This window comes from Arachis ipaensis, chromosome B5 (genome assembly GCF_059453495.1).
Source record: "Arachis ipaensis isolate K30076 ecotype BB chromosome B5, ASM5945349v1, whole genome shotgun sequence".
NCBI lineage: Eukaryota > Viridiplantae > Streptophyta > Magnoliopsida > Fabales > Fabaceae > Arachis > Arachis ipaensis.
Genome location: NC_142440.1, coordinates 147,244,114 through 147,271,592, shown reverse-complemented (window position 1 = coordinate 147,271,592; position 27,479 = coordinate 147,244,114). Strand labels below are relative to the sequence as shown.

At 38.1% G+C, this 27,479-nt stretch overlaps 2 protein-coding genes and 1 long non-coding RNA gene across 3 annotated transcripts; 2 read left to right on the top strand and 1 right to left on the bottom strand.

The window, feature by feature from the left end:
* The first annotated feature begins 920 nt into the window (after window positions 1–920).
* Window positions 921–11,569, top strand: LOC107644360 (DNA mismatch repair protein MSH7-like). Its single transcript, XM_088488583.1, has 7 exons — window positions 921–1,433; window positions 1,516–1,619; window positions 1,710–1,829; window positions 9,657–10,546; window positions 10,766–10,832; window positions 11,206–11,301; window positions 11,417–11,569. The coding sequence occupies exons 4-7, from the start codon at window positions 10,323–10,325 to the stop codon at window positions 11,567–11,569; spliced, it is 540 nt and encodes a 179-aa protein (XP_088344709.1). The 5' UTR covers window positions 921–1,433; window positions 1,516–1,619; window positions 1,710–1,829; window positions 9,657–10,322.
* Window positions 11,570–12,974: 1,405 nt separating this feature from the next.
* Window positions 12,975–14,987, top strand: LOC148566152 (uncharacterized). Its single transcript, XR_015883581.1, has 2 exons — window positions 12,975–13,309; window positions 14,382–14,987. It is a non-coding gene; the product is annotated as an uncharacterized LOC148566152 (long non-coding RNA).
* An 11,146-nt stretch (window positions 14,988–26,133) lies between these two features.
* Window positions 26,134–27,122, bottom strand: MBF1C (multiprotein bridging factor 1C). Its single transcript, XM_016345432.3, has one exon. The coding sequence runs from the start codon at window positions 27,017–27,019 to the stop codon at window positions 26,366–26,368; it is 654 nt and encodes a 217-aa protein (XP_016200918.3). The 5' UTR covers window positions 27,020–27,122; the 3' UTR covers window positions 26,134–26,365.
* Window positions 27,123–27,479: the final 357 nt, after the last annotated feature.

Sequence of the window (27,479 nt, the reverse complement as noted above, 5' to 3'; positions counted from 1 at the left end):
TAAATTATTTATGATCCATAATAATATTTATTTAAGATAATATTTTTAGAAATTTTTATATATAAATTGAATAAATTCTTATTTATTATTTAGAGTTTTTATAATTAAAAAATAATGAGTATTTTATATGTCTTAATTTTAATATATAAATTTTTAATCTTATTTTATAAATAAAAAAATTAATTTACTTATCTCTAATTTTTATTAAATTGGTATTTAACTGAAAATAATTTACAGATTAACAATTAAAAGGTATTTTTTTAAGATAAATAGTTTATATTTAATTTGATTTTTAATTATTATTCTATCTTTTAATTATTTTATAAAAGAGTAAAGTATCGTTTTTGTCCCTAACGTTTAGGGTAAATCCTATTTATGTCCCTAACGTTTAAATCGTCCTATTTGTATCCCTACGTTTGTAAAAGTGATTCAATGTTATCCTTCCGTCAATTACACATCATGAACGCTTTAGTTTGAGTTTTAAAAATCTCTTCTTGAAATTAGAATACAAATGTCTAGGATAGAATCGATGATCTACTCCGAAAAATAGCTCATCAAATGTTGAAACTAATTCCTACAACATTTATATAATTTACTTTTCTAGGGACATAATTGAATCTAAACACAAATAGTGAGTATAATATTAAAATCGAACACATCCAAGTGAGACCTAATTGAGAATGAATACATCCAAGCGTGGGAATAATTGAAAAATATAATCTAATTTGTTAGTATAATTGATAGTAGGATAACATTGAATCACTTTTATAAACGTTAAAGATACAAATAGGACGATTTAAACGTTAGGGACACAAATAGGACTTATCCCAAACATTGGGGACAAAAACGATACTTTACTCTTTTATAAAATTATGTTATTACTCTTATTTATTAAAATTTCCTAATCTACCCCAATCCCTAAACTAAACGACACTCGCCCCACCCCTCACACACAACACTCACACAGTCACACTCAACACAAGAACACACACACGCAGAAACACAAAAAAGAAAAGAAGGAAAGAAAGAAAAAGAAAAGGGAACGAGGAAGGGAGCTCGAGGAAGGAGAGGAAGAGAAGGGGGAGCTGTCCGCGCCACCACCCAGCTCGCCGTCGCCGCCGGTCCACCTTGGAGCAGCCGTCGAAGCAGAACCGTGAGGAGTGAGGGAGACCGCGTCGGTTCACCACGGAGCCAGCACCGCCGTTGTCCTCATCGCGGACCTCCACCGTCGCGTGTTGCCGGGAAAGAGAGGGACGCGCAACATTCAAGAGGGAAGAGCTGGAGGAGGGAAAGAACGACGCTGTTTTTCCGTTCCCCGTCGCGGCTGAAGCTCGCCGCCGCTGTGGCTACCCGTGCCGCCGTCTGAGTCGCGTGGAAGGAGGAAGAGTTGGGTTTCGCCCTGCCTTGCCTCTGCCGTTGGATCCTCTGTCTTGGTAAGCGTTATCGTCTCTAAGACCTTTGAAATCAACTTTTCTGTCATAACTTGTTAGAGTTACTGAAATGATGGTAACATAGGGTCGAATTGTGGTTCGTGCATGCCGAGTTCAGTAGTCGTGCATGCGACATCAAGCTGCCACGTCGTCAACGGAGTTGTCGCTGTTCCGTTTTCTCGGATATTCGTAGGTTCAATAAGCTATTCCCTATTTCGATTTCTTTTAGTCGCTATTCTGTGATATGTTTCTAAGGTCCTTGAAATGTTAATGCTTTAGGTTTAAGTTCGTTCTTATGTGCCGTGATTAAAGTTGTTGTGGTTGCAGCTGCCACGGATTGTGCGCTAAGAGGGAAGGTTTCCTTGACGTGTTTGGTTTTCAGGTCTCGGCTTGTCGGGGGTAGGGGTGTTTTTCTAAAAAGCTTATTTTATATTTTGGAATTGTTATAAATGGATATGGATGTGATAAATACAATTTCTGTTATTATGTAAGTCTTATGTATTGTCGGGCTGTTTTGAGATGAATATAACTATTGTTTGATTGGATTATTGTTTGGTTTTGTTAAATTAATTCTTTAAAGTTTTTGAAAATGAGGTTGGTTCGTTAAAAATGATTTGATTTTGAATCGATTTCCTTGAGATACGAAAATGATATGAATTTTTAGAATTAGCTTGATTTTAAACTGATTTGGTTTTTGAACCCGTTGGAAAGGGTTGTGGAATGGTTTAGTTGGGACCAAAAAAGGGTGGCAAAGTCCAAGTTTTAGGAGAAATGTTGTCGAAATTCCTATAAAATTTGAGATTTTATTGAAATGTTATTTGGAAAATTATGATTCTAAGATTTTTACTATTTTACTTGAATTATTCAAGAAAGTGATAAACCATGTTAGAAATGAATTAGTAAAATGAAATTTATAATTTAGTCTTATTTTCTTGAGAAAAATATTATATCTCTTTTGGGAGCAAGTCATTTTGAAGAAACTTATGTCTTAAGGTTGTTTTAAATATGAAAAAGGTTTATATTTTTGAATTTGACTTGAGGATTTCAATTGGAGGAGTATTAGTGGATTTAAAATAAATTGGACTTTGATTAAGTAATTCTGATTGTGACGTTTTGGAAGAAGTCAGAGAATTGGTTTTAAAAGTGAACTTGAAGGTGGTTTTGATTTGAATGGGCTGGTTTTGTTCTAAGTGATTCGGCTTTGAAAATTGTTTGGAATTTCTGATTTCTGGATTTAATTTTTATTCAAATTAGGAAAACAATGACTTTTAAGGATCTTTAATGAAATTAAGAAATTAAAATTTGGTAGATTCTCCCTCAAAATCTTGAAACTTTGTGGTGGTAATTAATTAATAATTCCTAATTTAAAGTGGTTAAGCGGATGGTTTAAGAATGAAATGATTTTGAGGTTGTTTGGGAAAATTAGATGGTGTGGAAAAGAATGCTATAAAGAGAAAGGACTTTTGGTTTTAAGGTAAAGTAATTTGAGAAGAAAGTGATATATAGCATAAATAAATGTATGTTTGAGATACTTGGGTATTAGCAAGGATAGTGGTTCGTCCCACTTGCTCCAGGTCATTGTTTGAGATACTTGGGTAGTATCAAGGATGGTGGTTCGTCCCGTTTGCTCCAGGTCAGTGATTGTGACACCTGGGTAGTAGCAAGGGTTGTAGTTCGTCTCACTTACTCCAGGTTGAGCTTTTAAACACCTGCCTGGGTAGTAGCCGCAGTAGTGGTTATTCCACTGGCTCTGGGTTAAGCGGGTAGTAGTAAAGGGGTTGTAGATCAAACACACTTGCTCCGCATGGGTGTTTCGGTCAATGGTTAGCTTGCTCCGCATGGGTGTTTCAGTCAATGGTTAGCTTCCAGGACGTGTCGGGTTGGCTATATAACTGGTAGATGATATCATCAGCCATAGGGTAGGCATTCATCATATGCATCTATATGACATTGTTTGGGTGTGCATATTGTAATTGGTTTGCTTATGTGATTATTTATGTTTAAACAATACCTTGCCAAGGTAAACGAACTGAAAGAAGGATTCGATCACGTTACCATACAACACGTTCCTAGGAAACGGAATGCCAGGGCAGACTTACTTTCTAAACTAGCCAGCACCAAACCAAGACATGGCAACAAGTCGCTAATTCAGGAAGTCGTTAGATCACCTTCCATATCGACCACGACCAGCGCCTATCTGACACTCTCTAGCCAGGGATCATGGAACCACCCTATCCTACAATATCTCCTCAACAGAACACTACCAGAAGACCCCAAGGAGGAAAAACGAACAAAAAGGGAAGCCGCCAATTACACAATCATCGCGGGACAACTATACAAATGCGGATTCTCGCAACCCCTCCTCAAATGCGTCGAACCCGGGGATACGGAGTACATACTCCGCGAAGTCCATGAAGGCTGTTGCGGCCACCACATCGGGGGTAAAACCCTGGCCCAAAAAGTAGTCCGGGCCGGATACTTCTGGCCCACGGTGATCCGAGATTCCATGCAGCTGGTAAAAAACTGTAATAAATGCCAAATACACGCCAATATCCACCAGGCCGCCCCGCACCAACTCAGCATTATATCGGCAGAACGGCCATTCGGTACCTGGGGAATCGACCTCGTCGGGCCCTTTCCCACGGCACCCGGTCAACTCCGGTATCTCATTGTCGCCATAGATTATTACACTAAATGGATCGAGGCCGAACCCCTAGCCTCCATCACGGCAACCCAATGCCGAAAGTTTCTTTGGCGACAGATCATAACCCGGTTCGAGATCCCCGAGATCGTCATCTCGGACAACGGAACCCAATTTGCCGATAGGAAATTCAGAGAATTCCTAGAAGGGTTACATGTATCCCATCGTTTCAGTTCGGTAGAACACCCCCAAACAAATGGGCAAGTGGAATCCGCAAATAAAATAATCGTCAAAGGACTAAAGAAGCGACTCGACGAAGCCAAGGGACTGTGGGCTAACGAACTCGGATCAGTCTTATGGTCGTATCGAACAACCCCCCAAACGGCCACCGGAGAAACCCCTTTCCGATTAACATACGGCGTGGAGGCTGTCATCCCAGTAGAGATAGGAGATCCAAGCCCAAGGAGAATGGTCGGGGGTAACGACGAGGAAGCAGAACGAGACCTCACCGACGAGGTAAGAAGCATAGCCCACATCAAAGAGCTAGCCCTAAAACAAAGAATCAGTCTAAGGTACAACTACGGCGTCATCCGACGAGAATTTGGGCCCGATGACCTCGTCCTACGACGAAACGACATCGGAGCCCCGACCCCGGGGGAAGGAAAACTCACCCCGAATTGGGAAGGACCGTACAGAATCAAGGCTGCAATCGGAAAGGGAGCATACAAGCTCGAACGGCTAAATGGCGACGAAATCCCGAGGACATGGAACGCCGCCAACTTACGACGATACCACACTTAGACTGACCCCCTAGGTCATCCCTTGCTTTGGTTTTTCCCCTATTTGTTTCATTCCTCTGTTTTATTTCGCTTAGTCTTCTTTACATCAATTTTTTCCGTTTCTCTTTAAGTGTCAATCTCGGGTACTCTTTCCCGCCATAAACGGAGGGTTTTTAATGAGGCCCAACCATCAATAAAATTCTATTAAGCTATTTTTTCCTTTTTCCTAAGCACGGAATAAAAACACGGCCAAAACTGGGGGACCGATCACCCCCCGGGTCCAAGATACGGATATCCACGAAAAATTGACCTCGCGACGGTCCGCTAACCCCAAACAAAGGGAACGAATAAATTAAAAAAAAAAGGGCTTAAAACGGAATATACAAAAAGGCCCGAATGGCCCAAGTAGCATAAAACGAAGTTCAGAGTCAAAACCACAAGTCAAGATTACACGGCCACACGGCCAAAAACCATAAAAACATACAATCCAAAATAAAAAGTCATAAATCACAACTACTCGAGGTCAACAATCTCGCCATCACGGACAGTCTTGAAAGCTCCCATCACAGACACGTCCGCGCCAGGCGCCAACACCAAAGCTTGAGCCCTCATCGTCTCCTCGGTAGCAGCAACAGCTTCCTTCACGTCGGCAAGCAACACATCTTTTTCCTCTTTTAAAACCACGACCTCCGCTTTCAAACCAGCCACCTCATCCTTCAGCGAACCGACGTTGGCCAAAAGCACGGCTGCCCGGGACTCAGCATCTGAAGTTTTCCTCCGTTCTTCCCCAAGTTGAGACAAAAGAGAAGTCTCAACCTCGGAAAGACGAAGGATCTCAGCACCAAACTCTTCGGATGACTTCACTGCCCGCTCCCTCGCCGACTCGGCATCTGCGAGCAACCCCTTCAACCTCGCCATCTCGGCCTGAGACTGACGGAGTTTTTTGTCCAAAAGGCCCACCTGAGCCATTACAGGCTCGGCCTTCCGGACAATCACAGCAGAAGGAAGAAGGGAACGATAGAGGGACTTAGCCTGAAAAGTCACATCACATTCAGGGAAAAAAATCCTCCGTGCCGGGCATAAGGTACTCATCAATGAAAGCCGGAGCGTCGAAACGACGATCCATCACCGACGGAACCGCATCCTCCCCTTCCGCCAAATTCTCACTATCATCATCCTCTAACCGTTTTCGCTTACGTGAAGCACCCTCTGGCGACACCTCAACCACATCACTATCAACCCCCACACCCCGACCTGACCCTTCGGTCACACCTCTAGTCAACGTGAGATCCTCAGAGACAGCTCTCGTTTCATCACTAGGTCGCGACATCGGAGTAGAGGAAGTACCACCAGAAGGAGTCCCCTGAGACAATTGAGCCTTCAACCTCACAAGAGTCATCAAACCTCCAGCCATCTCAACTGCAAAAGAAATCAAAAGAAGGAAAAAGCCTAAGTACCCAACTCGGAAACCAAAAAAAAAAAGGTTCACACACTAACTTAGGTCTGACAAGCGACCGGGTCACCCATCACGTCCCGGGGATTAAGAGGACGCTCCCTAAAAAACTGCCACAGAATAAGGGTGACATCCCGATCCTCCGCAGTCAAGAACTCTTGCGTTACTCGAGTAAGAACGGACGGCCCCGCCCCAAAATTCCAATATGTAGGGAACCGCCGCCCACCCTCCAACGTCAGCCAGAATGGATGATGCCCCCTCGCAGGACGGATCTTAAAATACCCACTCTTAAACCCATGAAAAGAATCTTCATACAAACCAAAGACCCGGCGATGGGGCTGAGCTCTAAAAGACATATATCCCTTCTTGTTCTTCCCTTCCTTAGTCGGAAGGGTTGATAAACCCATATTTTATGATATATTTTGTGCCTAATTTAAGTGATTTATTCAATCCTTCACTCACTTATTCATGTTAATTGCATGGTTTTACTTTCCCTTCCTTATTATGTGATGTATGTGAAAAACGTGTTTCTTATGCTTTAAAGATAATTATTTTAATTACCCTTTATTTTCATTCGATGCTGTGATTCGTGTGTTGAGTAGTTTCAGATCTTCTAAGGCAGGAATGACTTAAAGGATGGAAAGAAAACATACAAAAATGGAAGGAAAGCGCAAAATGGAGTTTTTGAAGAAACTGGAAGCGATGCGATCGCATGGACGACGCGGCTGCATGCCAGCGCAAAATAGTAGTGACGCAACCGCGTGATTGACGCGATCGCGTGCCTTAAGAGAAACGCATATGACGCAGATGCATGACTGAAGCGACCGCGTGACAAGGAAAACTCCAAATGACGCGACCGCGTGACCCACGCGGACGCGTGACAGAGGCCACGCACCAGAAATTACAGAAAACGCTCCCAGCGATTTCTAAAGCCTTTTTGGCCCAGATCCAAGTCCAGAAAGCACAGATCAGAGGTTATGAAGTGGGGAAATGCATCCATTCAGAGGAGAGTCTCCAATTAGTTAGTATTCATGAATTAGATGTAGTTTTGAGGGAGAGGTTCTCTCCTCTCTCTTTTAGGATTTAGAATTAGGATTTCTTTTGCTTTCAGGATTATCTCTTTTTATCAGGTTCAACATTCTTTTTTATTTATCTTTTCAATTTATTTTATGAACTCTTCTATGTTACAGATTATTCTTTGAATTAATGTTATTTGAGGTATTTCAGTTTATTATTGCTCTCTTTTATTTATATTACTGTTGCTTCCAATCTGAAGACATTTTTATTCCAATAGATTTACTTCTCCCTTTTGGTCTTGGTTAAGAAATCAGTAACTCAGGAGTTATCAAACTCAACATGATTGATAATCGTTATCTTTGCTAATTGAATTGAACTTCAATAATCCCAATCTTTCCTTAGGGATTAACTAGGATTTGAGGATCTAACTAATTAGTCACTTGACCTTCCCTTGCTCTAGCAAAGGTTAACTAAGTGGAATTAAGGTTCAATTTTTATCATCATTGATAAGGATAACTAGGATAGGACTTCCAATTTCTCACACCTTGCCAAAAGTATGTTTTTACAGTCATCTATTTATTTTACAGTCTTTTACCTATTTTAATTGCAATTTAAATTACTTGTTTCTCATCTTCACAACCCCGATTTACAATCTTCATAACCAATAATAAGAACATACTTCCCTGCAGTTCCTTGAGAAGACGACCCGAGGTTTAAATACTCGGTTATCAATTTTAAAGGGGTTTGTTACTTGTGACAACCAAAACGTTTGTAAAAAAGGTTGATTGCTTGGTTTAGTAACTATACTTGCAACGAGAGTTTACTATAACTTCTAAACCATCAATCTTCAGTTCTTTCAAGGGTACACAAAAAGAGGAAGAGGAAGACATTCACCGAAGCAGGGAGCTCCAGAAACTCGCACACAAGCTCGAAAGACCGTATCGCCGCCCAGCTATTCGGATGCAGTTGGGACGGCGCCACGGAGCACTGACTCAACAGCTGTTGAACAAAAGGGAAAAAAGGGAGCCAAACGCCGAGTCGGGTGAACATCGCCTCGTACACCCACATCCAATCCGGAACGGTCGGCGAGTCGAGGTTGGTATAACAAACCCTCTCATCAACCCCAGGAAGAGAAAGCTCATAATGACGTTTGGCGTCGCCGCCCCCACAAACAGCTCCCTGATCACGGAGCTGCTGGAGGTCCGCCTCCGTCATCCGCGATGGCGTCTCCCACACGTCACTAGTAACCCAAGAATAAAGGGAAGGGATACCCCCCGCTGGGGCCACCGGAGCCCTCATACCCTCACTCCTCCGACGAGCCATACCTAAAACAGCGATGAGCACCACCGTCAGCCAAACCTCGCGGCAGAAAATGGTGGAAGAAACCAAACAGACATCACTACACACTACCAACTACACAGTGGCGCTCCTCCCCTCATAAAACTCACTACCCCAAGAAAAACAAAAACTACCATGCAACACCATCATACACCAGATGCAATCCTAATCTACACAGATACAAAACAGAAATGCAAAAGGAAGACAAAACGCAAATCACATAGGAAACAGAGAAGGAACACCAACCTAGTAACACACTGATGAAACCCGAAAAATAGGAGCACAACGACTAGAGAAGCAGAGCACGCCAAAGCAAGGGAAAGAAGAAAGCAAAGTTGCAAAGTAAAAACTAGGAAGACTAAGCGAAATGAAATAAACGAGGGAAGAAGAAAAAGCATAAAATGATTGAAAGGGGTTGGAAAACCAAAAATGCCCCTAATAACCAACAAACGCGAAAGGGAAAATTTGGAAGGCAACCCAAGCATTTTTTCCTCCGCAATAAATGCTCTCTTAAAAACCAACTGACAGCGCGCATTGGGAAGCTAAGTGAACACAGAGAAATGGAAAGGTCACGTCTCCTACAACACGAACTACGAGTCTGACAGACCCTACGGGTTGGCCCATCCTAGGGCCCGATGCATCGACCTACCAACATACCGATTCGGTAAAAAACGTCCGACAAAAAGAAAGGCCACCGACAGCCGAACCCCATGCCAGCGGAAGAAACCGACCTCGCTCACTTTCCTGCTGCGGGGCAACTGTTACGGATCCGGCCCACGAATCCCGCACCCAGAACGACCTCGGACCCCGGTTACCCGGGTCCGGGTCCCACCCACTTCGTCTTTCCAGAAGGCCCGAAACCTGCCCATTAAACAATACCGAACATACAATACTGCTGGAACTGAAATTTCTAAATGAAAATGCTGTTTAATTTAATTAATTTTTATTTTTGTTATTTTGCCACTACAATGATCTTATGTGTGCTAATGTTTTTGCAGGAGCCAGTCATCAGATGACAGTTTGTGTAAGTCTTCTTCACCATTATGTGCTAACGGTAAAGGACAGCATCAGGAGTATGAAGGAGCTTTTCAACCTATGGTGAAAAATACTGCTGTAAGTCTCAAGGCAAAGGCAAATCAGTTAAACATAGTGCCTATCGAAATTAATGATGATGTTGTTATGCCTGAAACACCAGGAATGCAGCCTCTTGCTTCTCATGCTAAGTGAAGTCGAGATGACGAATCCAAGTTTCGTTCATTGATGGATTCTGGCAAACGAGTCAGATTTCTTGAGGATTCACCATCACTGAACTTGACTAAGAAGGAAGCAGAAGTGGCTAGCAGGTTTGAGTGGCTTGATCCTTCTCGAATCAGGGATGCAAGTGGAAGAAGGCCCAATGATCCTTTGTACGAAGGACAACACTTTATATACCTCCGGATGCTTCGAAAAAGATGTCAGCTTCACAGAAACAGTATTGGAGTGTCAAGTGTAAATACATGGATGTTCTGCTATTTTTTAAAGTGGTTAGTCCATGAAGTATTTTGACTATTGATGTCGTAATACCATTTAATTCTGAGGATTTACTGTGTATTCATTAACTTCAATTAATAGTAGTCTGCCATAATTAATGGCAATCACAGTGGGAGTTTTATGAGCTCTATGAAATGGATGCTGAAATTGGCCATAAGGAGCTTGATTGGAAAATAACATTAAGTGGTGTGGGAAAATGTCGACAGATCAACTCTTTTGTCGTGTATAGTCGTTTGGTTATTACTTTCCTACTTGTTTACCTCTTAAAGATTAAAGAGAGTTGTTATTACTTGCTACTTCAGGTTGGTATATCTGAAAGTGGGATTGATGATGCTGTTCAAAACTTGGTTGCTCGGGGGTAAGTACTAAGGATAGAGTGAGATTTTGTTTGAAAGTTGATTTGATTAAATGTAATGTACATCTGAAGTGGAGATTTCGTGCAGCACATAGATGAGTATGGCTAACTCCAGATAGATTGCATGATATGATCTTACTAATCATGTTGCATATCAATTTCCTAGCTAATGAATTGAGGACTTAGTATGCCCTGTTTTGAGTTTTTTCTTTCGTTGTGAAGATACAAGGTTGGAAGGGTGGAGCAGTTGGAGACATCCGAAGAAGCAAAGGCTAGAGGAGCCAACTCTGTAAGTTTTTCCATGCTTACAGTTGTGTTGGCTTTGTTAAATTCTTGTAGATGACATTGTTCTTTGGTTGTACATAGAAAGTTTTTTCATCATAGCTTTTTACTCTAACGTGGATAAATTCATCTTCATTCAAACATTTTGAATTTCCTGTGTCTTAGTCTATCGTATGTGTTGGAAACTGTTTCAGAAAGATCCTACCTAATGTTGCAGCAGATAACATGATATTGAACTGAATTAAGATAAATCTTTATATATCATTTTATTTATTCATTATCCTTAATGCTTTTGAGTTCTAACAAATTATCTTATACAACGTGCAAATTTAGATTGCATTTTTTGCATGGTATTACTCTGACTGTCATCATATTTTCAGGTTATTCAAAGAAAATTAGTTCAGGTCATCACTCCATCAACCACTGTGGAGGGTAATATTGGGGCTGATGCCAACCATCTGCTTGCAATAAAAGAGGTTTGCACTGTTGCTGAGTTATTAATTTTTGCAAGCTATTATAAGTATACCTAATGCATAGATAGATTTGTTGGTACCTTGAATTGTTAACTGGTGATAAATTGAAATTTTACAGGGTAGCACCATCTTGGATGATGGTTCAGTTGTGTATGGATTTGCTTTTGTTGATTGTGCTCGGCTTCGATTTTGGGTTGGCTCCATTGATGGTGATGCATCATGTTCTGCTCTGGGAGCTTTATTGATGCAAGCATGTTTTGGGACATCTTAATTACCTATTTTTCATTTTTATAATTAGGGTATAGGTTTCATGAATTGTAACTCATTTGTAAAACTTTTAGCTAATTTAATTTTGGGCATTGGTGTTTAGGCGTCGCCTAAGGAAGTATATATGATATGAAAGTAGAGGTGAACAACAATCTATTCTCAAATACATGTCAAATCTAAAGGTCCATTATTTCATGTTAAAATATAATGTTTTTTCAGGGCTGTCCAAAGGAGCTCAGAAAGCGCTTAGAAAATTCTCATTACATGGTGAGATGTGATCTTCTGTTGCTTGTGTGGGGATATATTCATGGGATTTTATATGGGTGTTTCTTCGGCTTGGGAGCTACACATCTATTACAGCAATACTTGAAATTGATTTCGCACGGTTTTGTATAGTAATAAACATCTTGTGGTTGGAAAATATTATGATATTTTTAGTAATTTTGTTTTTCTTATTTCAAAATGAACCTGGTTTTAATATGTACACAATATGATTAACCTTCTGAATCTGTAGACACTACCTGGACTATATCCATATGATATGAATATATATATGGAACAAAATGTTTTCATAGGAATTCAGGCTATATGTTCATTATTCTTAACGCAATTGCTTGTGTACATTCTGATAACTTGAGTCTTGATTATTATAGAATTTTACAAATAGAAATTATTTCAAACCAATTCAATTGAAACTTAAGATTATTTATGGTTTAGGACAAGGAAAATCTTTAATATTAAAAAATTTTAATTTAATTAATTGTTTTAAATTACAACTATAGTTATATATATTTATTATATCTAACATTATATAATTGTACATTCTAGCAATAATTAATAATTATAAAATAAAATAATTTTAAACTGTTTAGGATCATTACTTGATATTAATATAAGAAAATTACAAATAAATCCAATTCTAAAATTACAACAAGGGTGAATTAATTTTTTTCAAATGAATTCAATTTTACTTAAATTAATATAAGAAAATTTTATACTAAAATTTTTTTATGGTTATTAATTCAAACCTTTAGTTCCATTTTTATTTTCTAAATTTCATGGTTAAAGGGGTCTAACAATCTTTGATTCATCCAACTATTTTTTAAAACAAGTATTTTTGTCCACCAACACTTTGGAGTTGGACCATGTCACAGCTCTTTATTTTGAGGTCGAAATCCCTCCACTGCTCCAGTAAACTCATACTTACCGTGCTTAATCACCTAAAACTGTGCCACCATAAAACTGCTCAGTCTACCCTGTATATAACTATCAATAATGCTAGGGAACTAAGAGGATTCTAGCAAAAAATCAGCCAAATGCTCTTGGGCCGGGATCTCAAAACCCATTTCACTTCAGCCGAATCCCAAAATTCACCTTGCTCAAAACCCTACCTTTCCTTTTACTATTTTACCGCATCAGATTTTGAAACCATCCACGGCCACACCAGAACAATAGGATCCTCGGGCAAACGTCGTCTCTGACTTCATTTGACGCCACGCCTCCGTCCAACGTACCAGAACGGTACGACTCTCCCGTCCCCTTGTAGCTTCCCCAATCTCGGTCGCGGTGACGGGCTCCCACCCAAGTTTGTCGAACGAGTAGGTTCTCCTGCTCACGGAGGGCGCGCCGCTGCTGCTGCATGCCGGTGTTGGCAGCGCCGTTGAAGCCTCCTGGTGCAGCTCTGCTGAACGCCATTGGACAGCCCCTGCTCCAGCCTGAAAACCTCCCTTCATCTCACTGATTGGTAAGTATTTAGATGTTGCTTCTGATTTTCTCTTCGGGTTTTTTAAAAAGGGTTTGGATATGGTGTTGTTATAGTGTTTCCGGTGATTTTTTAGGGATTGGAGGTATCTGTTGTGTTGTATGTTATGTTGGATACTTCAGGTACTAGTACTGGAAGTAGTATGAGATATTCGTAAAATTTGATGAACCACCGGTCGTTTTGATAAATATCAACTGAATGTTTCATTTGTGGGTTCTGTGTGCTTTGATTGATTGCTCTTGGATACCTTAGTTGATGTTCTTCCTTGTGGTTTGGGAGTTTCGCAAAAAGGTAAGTTAGTGATAAGTATGTTTTTTTTCCTAATTGAACTTGGGTCTAAACTTGATTATGTGAAATTCTAGCATAAAAAATTTGATTTTTTGGGACAGATTTGTTGGAGGTTTAACAACATCTATTGGAGTTTTAACTGTATGGTTCTTTTATTATAGATTGGGGTTTTTACCTTTTTTTTTTATATCATGGTTGGATGATTTTTTCGTTTATGCAACATGTATCTCCCTTTCAAAAAGTTTATACTCATGTTCTTTTGTTTGGATAGCTGAATTCTATTTGCAAATGCTAAGTTGTAGTATGTTTGTAAATTGCTATAACTAGATATTGGATGTTGCTGAATTTAGAGAGCGAATGATGTTGTTATCAAGAGTTGGATTTTGCTGAATTGCATATGATTAGAGATTTTTTATATCATGATGAACTAAGTTGGATTCTGCATGTTACTGGTTCTGCCTGAATTGTTAGATTCTACATTGACATATTCCCCTGTTTTTTTTTATGTGGTTTGGGAGTTAGGAAAAAAATAGTTTAAATTTGCTTGAATTGAAGTTAGGTTTGAGTGTAGTTATTTAAACATGGTGCAAGGGTGAAATTTTTCCTAATTTGTTAGATGTTTCATATCAACTAAAACGGATGTTCGTTTCAATTAATAGATGGATGGTTCTTTTCAAATTAAATTGGATGTTGCATTTTATCGTGAATAGATGGAATTTGTTTGATTCTGCATGCTGTGTGTTTATGTTTTGATGTTATTTTACAGGGCTCCATTGTCAAAGGATCATTGGTTATGCAACTATCATACTATCCATAACTGGTATTACAGACAGGGAGCATGGTAAATCAGCCACAAGCAATAAGTTCCGCTACACCGATCCAGAATACTGATGAATGATGATCAAGTAGCAAGTGGCTCTTTTATTGTGAACTTGATAGATTCATTACAGAAATACTATCTCAAAATCAAAGAGCATGCAAAAACCTACCCTTATGTATGAGCTTCCTATATTGTTGTATATGGTGACTTTGGTCTATGGACTGCATATAGATGGAGAAAGCTTCTAAAAATCAAGGACAGAGTAAGGAATCTTCAAGAGAAATTATGGAAGCTTGTTGAAACTGAAGAATCTAATCCTTTTACTTCTAAGAATCTTTTAATTTGTCTCTTTTTTGTTTTTATTTTATTTTATTTTTTTTGAGCTTGTGCATGTTGGCTTTGAGTTTCAATTATTGTATCTCTATGTATGTGTTTGAACAATTGTAGACTAGATGCATATTTTTTAGTGTTAAAGCCAAACCAATGGAAGTGATTGTATTTTTCATTAAGTTCAAGAGGAAAGATGAAGAATAAATACAAATTTTTTCCCCTTCTTTTGTGATATTTATATTCACTATCAATTGAATCATCTTTATTAAAGAATAAATACAAGTAACTTATGTTAGATACTTAATTATTTTTGCAAAAATATAAGTGGATGTTACTTCTGTCAAGTATCAATATGTTTCTTTTTCATGCTAAATAGATGTTACTTTAATAAAAGTCATGTGAATGAAAAAAAAAATGTGAATGAAAAAAAAAAAAAAACTTATTCTACATAAGTAACTATAAATTTGTCGTCATGCTACGATGCAATGAAAGGAATCATAATATTCATTTAACTTATCTATACAATTTGCAACACTATAAATACAGGAATTCAACATTGACCAAAATTAATACAAGAAAAATCATCCATTTAGTAGAAAAAGAAACATCTATTTATTTAACAAAAGAAATGTGTGACGTTATTCAATTAAATTTTTGCAAAAACATTTAAGTTACCTACAAGAAGAAAGATCCTAAGTAGAACCAAAATAAAATACATCCAATTCTTAAATTATTGTAAAAATTCACAACTATAACTCAAGAAAAATCTCAAAATTTATTAAAAGTGTCTCAACCGGTGACATCATCACATGTGTTAAAAGACATTAGTTTGACAAGTTATGAAAGTTTTTATTCTTCATTGATCATTGCAGTATCCGCCCAAATTGATGCACTTTTCTTGCAAAGAATGCTTGGGATATTTGTGTAGAAATCTACCTAAAAAAAATTTACACCGAAAAACATCAATATACAATAAAAAAAAATTCAACTAAGAGCAAACAAAAACATCCACAATCCTATACTAATTACACCAAGAAAATATGCATAAATGTATGCAATTACAGCAATTCCTCCATTAATTTAAGAAAAAAAGTCAATTAAACTAGTTCAAATGAATTCAGCAACATATTCCATCCATTCAATCAGCAAACTCAGAATAGTTCCAAACACTTTCAGCAGAAATTTTTCAAAAAAAAATTGTCAGTAAAATATTTTCAATACAAACACAAAATTTACCCAATAGTTTCAGCAATATATTCACGAAATTAGTAAAACAGTGAAACTCTACCCAATCAAGCAATTTTCACACAATCTTAACAGCCAATTCTCCATTAATTCAGCTCAAAAGAGCAAATCATCAATACAGTTAATTCCAGCAGCAGTTATACCAAATCAACAATTTCAACGCTTCCGGCTCAAACGAATTCAGCAGCAAATGATGGAGGAACAGGGACTATCCTCTGTTGCGTCGAAGCTTGGCTGAGCTCAAGGAATTTCAGCTGTTTTACTGGTTCAGTGTTGGAGAGTGAGATGGGGTGGCGCAGAGCGAGAGGCCAAAGCTAGTGTTCGGTGGCCCTGGAGTTGCTGACGGCAACAAATCAGAGGCAGGTGCGAAGGTCTGGTTCGCGAAGAGAGGAGAAGAGGGTTGGTGTGGCTGAGGAGGACAGAGAAAATTTTATACTGGGTGGTTTGGTGACGATGACAATGGAGAGGAGTGTGGATTGTGCGACTGTGGGAGTGGGAGATGGAGATGGGGGAAAGATTTCTATGCGGCTATGGCAGTGTGAAAGAAAGGGAAGAATTTCTATCGTTTTTAATTAAGATTTATTTATTCAAATTTTTAATTTAAAAAATTTAAAATTAATTATTAAATAGAGCTATTTAAAAATTTGGCTGATTAATGTAGGTTCTTTATACTTTTTCTATATATATATATGGCTTCGTCTCTTACTAGATGGTTATTTTAGTTTGTTGATATTACTTGTAATCTCTCTTCTTCTCACTCACTTTCTGTAATCTTGATCACGATTACCATGTCACAGTTTTTGCCATCTCACGGTGCTGTCGTGCAGCACCCCTTCATGTACGGCACGGCGGTGCTTCCACCGGGAGCGCCCTTCTTGCACGGTGATGTAGTGCAGCACCCGTTCATGCAAGACGCAGTGGTGCCGCAACATGATCTTCAACCGAGAAAGCACTTCTTGCACGGGGCTGTGGTGCAGCACCCGTTCATGCACGGCACGGTGGTGCCGTAGCGCGATCTTCAACGGGGAGAGCCCTTCTTGCACGGTGCTATGCAGCACCCGTTCATGCACGGCGCGGTGGTGCCGCAGCACAATCTTCAACTGAGAGAGCGCTTCTTGCACGGCGCACTGGTGCAGCATCACAATCTTCAACCGAGAGAGCCCTTCTTGCACGGTGCTGTGGTGCAACACCCGTTCATGCACGGCGCAGTGGTGCAGCAGCACAATCTTCAACCGAGAGAGCCCTTCTTGCACGGTGATGTGGTGCAGCAACCGTTCATGAACGGTACGGTGGTGCGGCCGGGAGAGCCCTTCTTGCATGGTGCTATGGTGCAGCACCCGTTCATGCACGGCGCGGTGGTGCCACGGCACGATCTTCAACCAAGAGAGCCTTCTTGCACGGTGCTGTGGTGCAGCACCCGTTCATGCACGGAGCGGTGGTTCCCCAGCATGATCTTCAACCGAGAAAGCCTTCTTGCACGATGCTGTGGTGTAGCACCCGTTCATGCCCGGCACGGTGGTGCGGCCGGGAGAGCCCTTCTTGCACGGTGCTATGGTGCAGCACCCGTTCATGTACGGCGTGGTGGTGCCACGGCACGATCTTCAACCGAGAGAGCCATTCTTGCACGGTGCTGTGGTGCAGCACCCGTTCATGCACGGCGCGGTGGTGCGGCCGGGAGAACCACTTGTTGGAATAAATTAATTTTATTAACCCAGATCATCCATATTGAATCACCAAAATATAACATAATGCGAAAGCGTACCTTTACTCATAAGAGTTAGAAATTAATGGAAGAATTTGGATCTTGGTTCTTTCGATCTTCTTCAACCAAAACCTTTCTATATTCCCAAGTGGATGAACTGCAACTCTTTTGATGGGGAAAGAACAACAAAGGCGGCTTTGGTATATTGGGGACCAAAACTCCTGTAGGCCTATTTATATTTGAGCATGGCACCCATTAAACCCTTAAGCTCAAATAAAATAGTATCTAAAGCCCAAAAGATAATATATCTAAAATTCAAAAAGATAATTATCTAAGGAACAAAAGATAATATCTGGTTTTATTCTCATTTAATTCCAAATCAAAAGTAATAATGAATTATTCAATTAGCATTTATAACAATAAATGAGATCATAATTATATAAGTCATTTAATTTGAAATAGCATAATTTGTTATTACAATTAATATATGTATTGCCCACAAATAAATTAGGAAATTAAAATAATTTCCTAACAATCTCCCACTTGGGTTATACATGTATTCTTTCTTGACATAATCACACCTTATAAACTTTATGCGCGTATCTGAATGCTATTTCTCTCATTACTTTAACAATCTGGTCCGTCTCATACATTAGATATAAAACTACCGCAGCTTTTATCACATTAATGTCGTGACTAAACCACGAAAATCACCATCCTAATATACTTAACGACATAGATCAAATTTGGATGAGTAATATGAAAATTACATGCCAAGTGATCTCATGCATGTCTATTTCCAGCTGGTCCAACTTTAAAACTTTATTGAGATCAAATACAATATGAATATAGCAAAATGAACATTTCACATAACATGAAATAAACCATCAACTTAATTCTGCAGAAAAATAACTCAATATCTATCATAGAACATATAGCATAAACTCCCACTAAACCAAGGCATCACAAATATTGACATCCATCCGAGTAGTGTGCTCATGAAAGACTTTAGGGATCAATCCCTTGGTTAATGGGTCTGCTAGCATATACTCTATTCCTATATGTTCTATGGAAATATTATTTTCTTGAATTTTCTCCTTGACAACTAAGAACTTGATGTCTATATGCTTCGATTTTGTCAAGCTCTTATTGTTGTTGGAGTATAATACTGCTGAATTGTTGTCACATAATATCTTTAATGGCTTTTCAATGTCATCTACTATATGAAGCTCAGTGACAAAGTTTCGTAGCCATATGCCATGTTTAGATGCCTTAAAGCAAGCAACATATTCTGCCTCCATTGTTGAGGAAGCTACAAGAGTCTATTTGTTAGACTTCCATGCAATAGCTCCTCCAGCCAAAATGAAGATACAGCCTGAAGTAGAGCATCTACTGACTTGGCATCCCACAAAATTGGAATCAGAATACCCAATGATCTCCAAATTTTCTGATCTCCGATAAGTGAGTATGTAATCCTTTGTTCTCTTTAAATAACGCATTACGCGTTAAACAGCTATCCAATGATTCATGCCTGGATTGCTCAAGTATTTACCCAACACTCCCACTATAAATGATATATCGGGACGTATGTAGACTTGAGCATACATTAAGCTCCCTATTGCTGATGCATAAGGTTTATCATGCATTGTTGTCCTCTCAAGATCATTTTTAGGGCATTGTTTGAGACTGAACTTGTCTCCTTTAGCTACAGGTGTGTCCATTGGTCTACAATTTTTCATGCCATATCTACTTAAAATCTTTTCGATATAGTTCTTTTGTGATAATCCAAGAATACCTTGAGAACGATCTCTTAGTATCTCGATTCCTAATACAAAAGAGGCATCACCAAGATCTTTCATTTCGAATTTGTTCGATAGAAATTTCTTAATTTCATGCAACAAGCCTATATCGTTGCTGGCAAGTAGAATGTCATCAACATATAAGATCAAAAAAAAGTATTTACTCCCACTGAACTTGCGGTATACATATTCATCTATAATATTTACCTCAAAACCATATGAGGTAATGCCTTAAACTTGTGATACCATTGACGGAAAGCTTGTTTGAGATCATAGATGGGTTTTCTCCCTTTTTCTGTTGGATCTCCTTAATGGTACTTCTTGAGGTTGTTGAGCTTGTTGTATGGGTTGAGGTTGAGGAGGATTCTCATTATTTTTCGGTACTGTAGCAGTATCTTGAGCAACAACAATATTCTCATTGTTCTCTTGTACTGTAACTAGATCTACAGTAGGATTCTCATTTTGATCTTGTACTATAATTGTATCTTGAACAACAATAGGCACAAGGACCTGATCATTGTCAGTTACAGAATCCTCATCAAAAGCAACATTCCTAATATTTTCTTCCCCCCTCCCCCCAAAATCAACATCCTCAAGAAATCTCGCATTTTCCGTTTCAAAAATAGACCTTGATACAGGATTGTAAAACTTGTACCCCCGTGAGCGCTCAGCGTAACCAACGAAGTAGCAACTAATTGTCCTTGAGTCCAATTTTCTTTCATACGGCCTATAAGGTCGCGCCTCAACTGGACATCTCCAAATATGCAAATGCTTTATACTGGGCCTTTTCCCAATCCAAATTTCATATGGGATTTTGTTAACTGCTTTGCTTGGCACCCTATTAAGAATGTACACTGCGGTCTTTAAGGCTTCTCCCCAGAGTGATTCAGGCAAGGAAGAATGACTAATCATACTTCTCACCATGTCCTTAAGAGTTCGGTTCCTTCACTCTGCAACACCATTCATGCTAGGTTTGCCTAGCATGGTGTATTGTGGAACAATACCACACTCCTCTAGGAAAAGAGAAAAAGGCCCGGGACGTTGCTCACCTGAACCATCATATCTTCCGTAGTATTCACCATCACGATCAGATTTGACAGCTTTAATTTTCTTTCCAAGTTAAAGTTCAACTTCAGCTTTGAAAGACTTGAAAACATCCAAGGCTTGGGACCTTTCATGAATTAAATATAGATACCCGTAACGAGAGTAATCATCTATGAACGTAATAAAGTACTGTTGTCCATTTCAATAGACAGTAGGGAATGGGCCACATATATCGGTATGTATCAGTTCTAAGACATCTTTAGCTCTCTCGGCACCTAATTTTCTTTTGTTTGTCCTTTTTCCCTTTATGCACTCAATGCAGACTTTAAAGTCTGCCAAATTTAGGGGTCCAAGAATTTCATCCGACACGAGCCTCTAAATTCTCTATTTAGATATGTGACCTAGGCGCTTGTGCCATAATGATGCCGAATTCTCATTTAGTTTTTTTTTTGTACCTGTTTGCAGTATTTCATTATTATAGGAATTTAATTCAAGCCTATAGCCTATATAGATTATCCACCAAATGACCAGAGCAAATATTATTCGAATTATAGAAGAGACTAACTTTATTATCTCCAAACAAACAAAAATAACCTGATTTGTCCAAACAAGGAACAGAAACCAAATTTCGTCTAAATGATGGTACATAAAATGTCTCTAATAAATCCAAGTAAAATCCACTCATGGAAAATAATCTAAAGGTTCCTATAGCTTCGACTGGAATTATATTGCCGTTTGCCACATAGATGTATCTTTCAGCATCACTTGGTGGTCGGCTCCATAGGCAACCCTGCATAGTAACACTTACATGAGTAGTAGCAGCAGAATCTACCCACCAAGTATCAACAGGTGCATAACTTAAACTAGCCTCAGAAAAAATGAAAGCAGAATTATACCCTTCTTTACACGCCAGGTGGCATATTTGGTACAATCCTTCTTCATGTGTCCCACCTTCTTACAGAAGAAACAAGTTGAAACTTGATCCTGTTTCTTAACCTTTTTCTGCTGAGAAGGCACATCCGCAATAGTATCACGCTTTCTTTTATATTGAGAAGATGAAGCCATGTGAGCGCTTTCAGTCTTATCTTGCTGTAGCCTCTCTTCTTCTTGCACACAGTGAGATATAAGCTCATTTAAGGACCAAGTGTCCTTCAGAGTGTTATAACTCACTTTGAATTACCCAAAGTGTGCAGGAAGGAAAATCAAAATGAAATGCACGAGTAAATCTTCAGACAACTCTAACTTTAGTGCTTTCAATTTTGAAGCAAGATGAGACATTTCCATAATGTAATCTCTTATGTTCTCTTTATCTTTATACCTCATGGAGACAAGTTTGCTCAAAAGACTACTTGCCTCCGCCTTTTCATTCTTAGTAAAGAATTTTTCAACATTCTTTAGGAACTGTTTGGCATCTTTATCCTCAGTAATTGAGCACCGAAACGCCTCAGGAATTGAGCGTTTCATGATCATAATGCTCATTCGATTGGATCTCTCCCACTTCTCTATTTTAACCTCATTAAGATTTTTCGGAGTGGAAGTGGGTTTTTCTTATCGAAAAGCTATATCTAGATCAATACAACCGAGGACAATCTCCACGGTATCCTTCCTAACTTTAAAGTTTGAACCATTCAGCATAGGAATACTGCTAATTTGTGCAGAAATATTGGTAGCTAAAGCCATAGTTTCTGGATTAGAACAAATAAACATGCAGTAAACATTAGTAAAATAATGAAAAAAATCCATACTGAGATATCTAGAACAACATTAATTTTCAATCTTTGGATAGAAAAATTAACTGTAAGTGATACTCTTATTGCACTAATCAAATATTAGCAAAATTCCTGTCACACATGAAGTCTTTCTTTGGACCGACTTAATGCGCACATAGAGACTTAAACTTCACAACCTATTTATTACCGCATATATTTTTTATTAATTGACCAAACAATAACCTTTCTTTGGGCCGATTATTGACCGCATAATTAATAGAAAATAAACAAAAGTGTGCAATACTTATTATTTGGCCAAACAATAAACTTCCTTTGGGCCGATTATTTTCCGCATAAATAATAAGCATTACTTTATTCTTTATTTGTTACCCAAACATGTATTTACCATTAATATGTATATGTAATTCGGCCAAATATAGACCTTCTTTTGGGATGACCAATATTCGCGTAAATTACATATCACCGTATGTTTTGAATAAATCAATTTTCACAAAAGAGGTTACTTTGGCAGCATAATGTTCAATCAATTTATTTCAAAACCACATCTTTATAATAGATGGGTATAATAATCCAAATTGTTACTAGTTTCCTTATGTAACAATTAAAAATATTTAAATTCCAAAATGAATTAAATCTTAATGGTGTCTTGTTCCGACCTTAAAAAAAACATAATTATAACTGAATTCAACAAATTCATATGGCAAAAAATTTTTTTTTGATCCATTAAGATTAAAATCAATCATTATGATTCAATCCATGCAAAACAAAAAAAATAATAAATTTGCCAAAAGAATGATTCATGTAGAATGATATATAAAAATAAATAAATAAATAAACAAACAAAGTACCCTTTTTTATTTAAAAAAAAAATATATTCACATATTAAATCATAGTGCATACAAAAACTTTATAATAAATATGCTATTCGATGAATGTGTAGTGTCCTTAAGTAAGAAATTAATTAAATTCTTTTAATTTTGCGAATTAACCCTTCCAATATTTGGAATCGAGACACAGATAAAAAAATGGTATGCACATATATAAAAAAGAATGCAATATTTTTTTTTAATATATCTTTTGTATTTTTTATGTACTCTTCATGTATTATTTGTGTACTCTTTATGCACCTTCTCTATATTCTTTTAGTTTTATTAAGGTGTGCTATGCAATCCAAAGGCAGCACGTATTTGAATCTAATTTCACAACCTCAAATTAAAATAAAATAAATTTATAATTTCTTAATGATTATTTCTTAATGATTTAATTATGGTCCGTGTGGTGCCGCAGCACGATCTTCCACGGGAGCGCTCTTCATGCACGGCACGGTGGTGCAGCAGCACGATCTTCAACCGAGACATCCCTCCTTCTACATGGGACAGAACGAACTTCTAAGATATAATCTTGTATATTCTGCGGCTGAAATGGTCAACCGCCTGGTCTCAGAGGTAGTTCCACATATCCAATCCTCGGAGCCAATTTCACCAACCCACTCATCCCCTCGTCCAACACTGAATCATCATCGAACACTAAATTCTCATCAATCATCAGGTGATTTTTAGATACACTATATTTGGAAGAGGAGAAATTCATTCTGATATGTCAAGAGAATCAGATTTAGTTAGTAATATAGATGAGTTGTTCGTGGTATCAGCTGGGGATATGAGAAGTATGTGTGTGTTGTGCATTATTGTGGAAAATGTGAGCGATAGACATAGACGGAGGAATAACTTTTTCTAAAATAGGGACGAAGAAATCGGACCATCCGATTTATTTGTAAAAAAAAAATAAGCTTACTAATCGAACAGTCCGATTAGTGTGAAAGAGGAAATTTAAATTTTAGTGAAGATCAGACCCTCCAATTTGTATTTAAAAAATTAAAAAAATTTGGAGTACACAAATAATACACACTCTAAATTTTTTTAATTTTTTTAAACACAAATAGGAGGGTCCGATTTGTGTACTCAAAAATCGGATGGTCTGATTTTTACTCCTAACACCACACTTGCGTAAACCACTTATACACTCCATATCTGCATCCTACACCATTCTCTCTCTGCATCCTACACCATTCTCCGTTCCACATCTAAATTAAAAAGTGTGTATTCTTTTCCTTTTTTTTTATTTTTTTTATTTATTACACCTTAAATATGATTAAGTATTCCTTGTGGTTGAAATTTTTTATGATTGATGCATTAAAAGAAATTAAAAAAACAATATATTTATTGTTATTTCCAACATTTGTGTTAAGGATCAGACATTCAGACCATATTTAACTAGTCCTGCTCTGGTTCATTTTTCACTTGATTGTGTCCTGTTTAGTAAGTTGTGTTGTAGCTTGTTGAGTTCATATATTATGAAATATTAATCAGTTTGCTAATTTGTTCAGAAAGTAATCAAAACTGTTTATTGATATAAAACCAGGTTCCTAAACCACTTAATCAAGTTGTTTCTCTAGGTGAACAAGATTCCAACCATCATAGTGAGAGCCAGAATCTAAATCCTGATGAACAAAACCATTTTTATTCTGTTGATGAATTTGAGGTTCGTATTATGGAGCCAGATAAGTCTGGTGGCCCTTGGCAAACAAAGGCAACAATTCCTATGCAAACTTCTGAAAATGCCTGTGAGAATGGTTACACTGCTGGTAATTGTATTTTCCTTCTGAGTGCTGAATATGATAACAGAATAGATAATGTTTTTAGCTGCTTGGCCTCACTAATTCTATTTTGTGATTTGTCTTTTTTCGTAGAATACATCCTCTAAAGAAAATGAAACACTTTTGGCTGTTGGCACTGCTTATGTGCAAGGAGAAGACGTATCCTGCTGTTCTCTTTAGGAAAAAATACCGATAATCCTCAAACGCTGGCATCTTCGGGGTTGCTTTCTCAAAATTTGGCTGAATTTTTGTCACTTGGCTAAACTTTGAGTGATGCCTTTTTTTGGTTCATTCTCACAGGTTTCAGAGGTGTACACAAAGGAATGAAAAGGAGCTATATCTGCCTTGGCCTCTCTTCAGGGCCATCTGTTGATAGCATCTGGTCCAAAAATTATTTTGTCCAAAAATTATTTTGTACAAGTGGACTGGCACTCAGTTGAATGGGATTGCGTTTTTTTATGCACCACCATTACATGTTGTGAGCTTAAACAATAGCAACCAAGTTTATATATAGTAGTCAATGGGAAAATGGGATGCAAAGTTTATTTATTTGCATCTGTATTTAATATTTACACAAGTTTTACTAAATGGAAAATTAAAAGAATTTTGAAATCATCTGCTTCCCTGTAATTTTCTGAGTGAAATAAGCTTTGAATGCTTATCTTAAATATATTGAACAAGTGCCAGAGAAGTGAAAAGAAAAAAAGAAAATGAGAATCAGATAAATGGATGTTATTAGAATTAATTTCTTCTTCCTCTTTTAGGTAATATCTGTTAACATTTTCTCAGGTAAAAAAACTTCATCCATAAAAGTATATACTTCCTTAGTTGGAAAGAGCAGGGTGCTCAACTTAGCTTATTGACCAAAGATTTCGGTAATCTTGATTGCTTTGCAACGGAATTTCTGATTGATGGTAGTGCTCTGAATCTCATGGTTTCAGATGATCAAAAGAACATCCAGGTTGGTCTCAAGGCTATATGCTACTGTGTTTTGTTTTATTTGTTTTTATGGGCATTTACGGCTTTTTTTTTTTTTTTCATATTGTAACTTGGGAAAAGCATTTCCATCTTTGGTCTCGTGGTGTCTCACTAAATACATGTCTTCATTAATTCAACTGTTAGTACAATTATAGTAGTTTATAACAATGTTATTCTTAGGAAAACAAACAATTTAGTTAATGAAATTTTCATATACAAATTAATGTAATCTCCAAATTTTAAAATCGAATAAGTCATAATAACATTAATCTACAGCGAGATCTCATTACACTATCAAACTTTTGTTAACACTCTCCCTAAAATCACACACTTTAACGTTCCCTTCCATCATATCAGATATTAAACAACAGACCCTGATCCAGAACAGAACAGAACACAACACAACACCACAACACAAAGCACTCTTATTAAAGGAAAATCTTCTTTCATTTTCCGATTTTGCCCCTGAGCTTGACACCAAGAACTCTCTCCATCTTAGCGAGCACAGCCTGGTTGGGCTGGGCTTTGCCGTTCTCGTACTCCTGCACCACCTGCGGCCTCTCGTTGATCTGCTTCGCCAGCTCTGCCTGGCTCATCTTCTTATCCAGACGGGCCTTCTGTATGGCTTGCCTCACCTCCACCGCCACCCGCTCCAGCGCCGCGGGCTCCGTCCCTTCCTCCAGCTTCCTCGCATTGATCCCAGGCCCGGGCTTCCTGTTAGACCCCCCGTCAAACTTCTTGATGGTCTGCACCTCGGCGCCCGACCTCAGGGCCTGGTTCACGGCCTTGGGATTACGAAGGTCCTGGGCCTTGGGCCTGGACTTGTGCAGAACCACAGGCTCCCAGTCTTGCGTTATGGTCCCCGTCGATCGAGTCGGCATCGTTGCAAAACACGAGGTAAGTTTTGAAGAAAAACGAAAGGATGAATTGAATGAAGAAAACCGGTTGTGAGTGAAGAAGAAAAATTGAAAACTGAAAAGAATGGTAGAGAGATGGTGATATATATTCGAGGCTTGGTGAAATGAGTGTCTCTGGAACGTTCTTTGTGTGATTTGGGTGCCGTTTGTGTGGTTTCTCCAGAAGGTTCGACCTATATCCATTATTATCCAATTCGTTGCTTTGTGGCGTTTTCAAATGCCGTGGATATTTTCTTTCTTTCTTGTTCATCAAGGCAAGTCGAATATATACTCTTTTTTTTTCCCCTTATTTGGAGGTTGATTATAGATCATGAACTTCATTATCAGGGAAAGCAAAGTTAGCAAACAATGGGACGATGGACGAAGGTTAAAAAAGTATTTATATTCTTAAAATTTATTATTAAAAAATAATTGTGTTTGAATAAAAAATATAAGAAGTATTTTTAAGCAAATAATTTATTAAATTTTCTTACAAAATTTTGGTTTTTAAAAAGTGTGAAAATACTTAATCAATTAAAAGTAGATTAAAGGATGGATCCCACTATGGAGACAATGGACTATTTGTACAATGTGTACAATGGGTTAGTGAGTTACAAAATGAACCCCCATACTATCTAGAATAACCATCCGAGTACTAGCGATA

Coding starts and splice junctions, on each gene's coding strand:
- LOC107644360 (XM_088488583.1), top strand. CDS start 10,323: ATGGATGCTGAAATTGGCCATAAGGAGCTTGATTGGAAAATAACATTA. Junction 10,547..10,765: donor CAAAACTTGGTTGCTCGGGG/GTAAGTACTAAG, acceptor TTCGTTGTGAAG/ATACAAGGTTGGAAGGGTGG. Junction 11,302..11,416: donor ATCTGCTTGCAATAAAAGAG/GTTTGCACTGTT, acceptor GAAATTTTACAG/GGTAGCACCATCTTGGATGA.
- MBF1C (XM_016345432.3), bottom strand. CDS start 27,019: ATGGATATAGGTCGAACCTTCTGGAGAAACCACACAAACGGCACCCAA.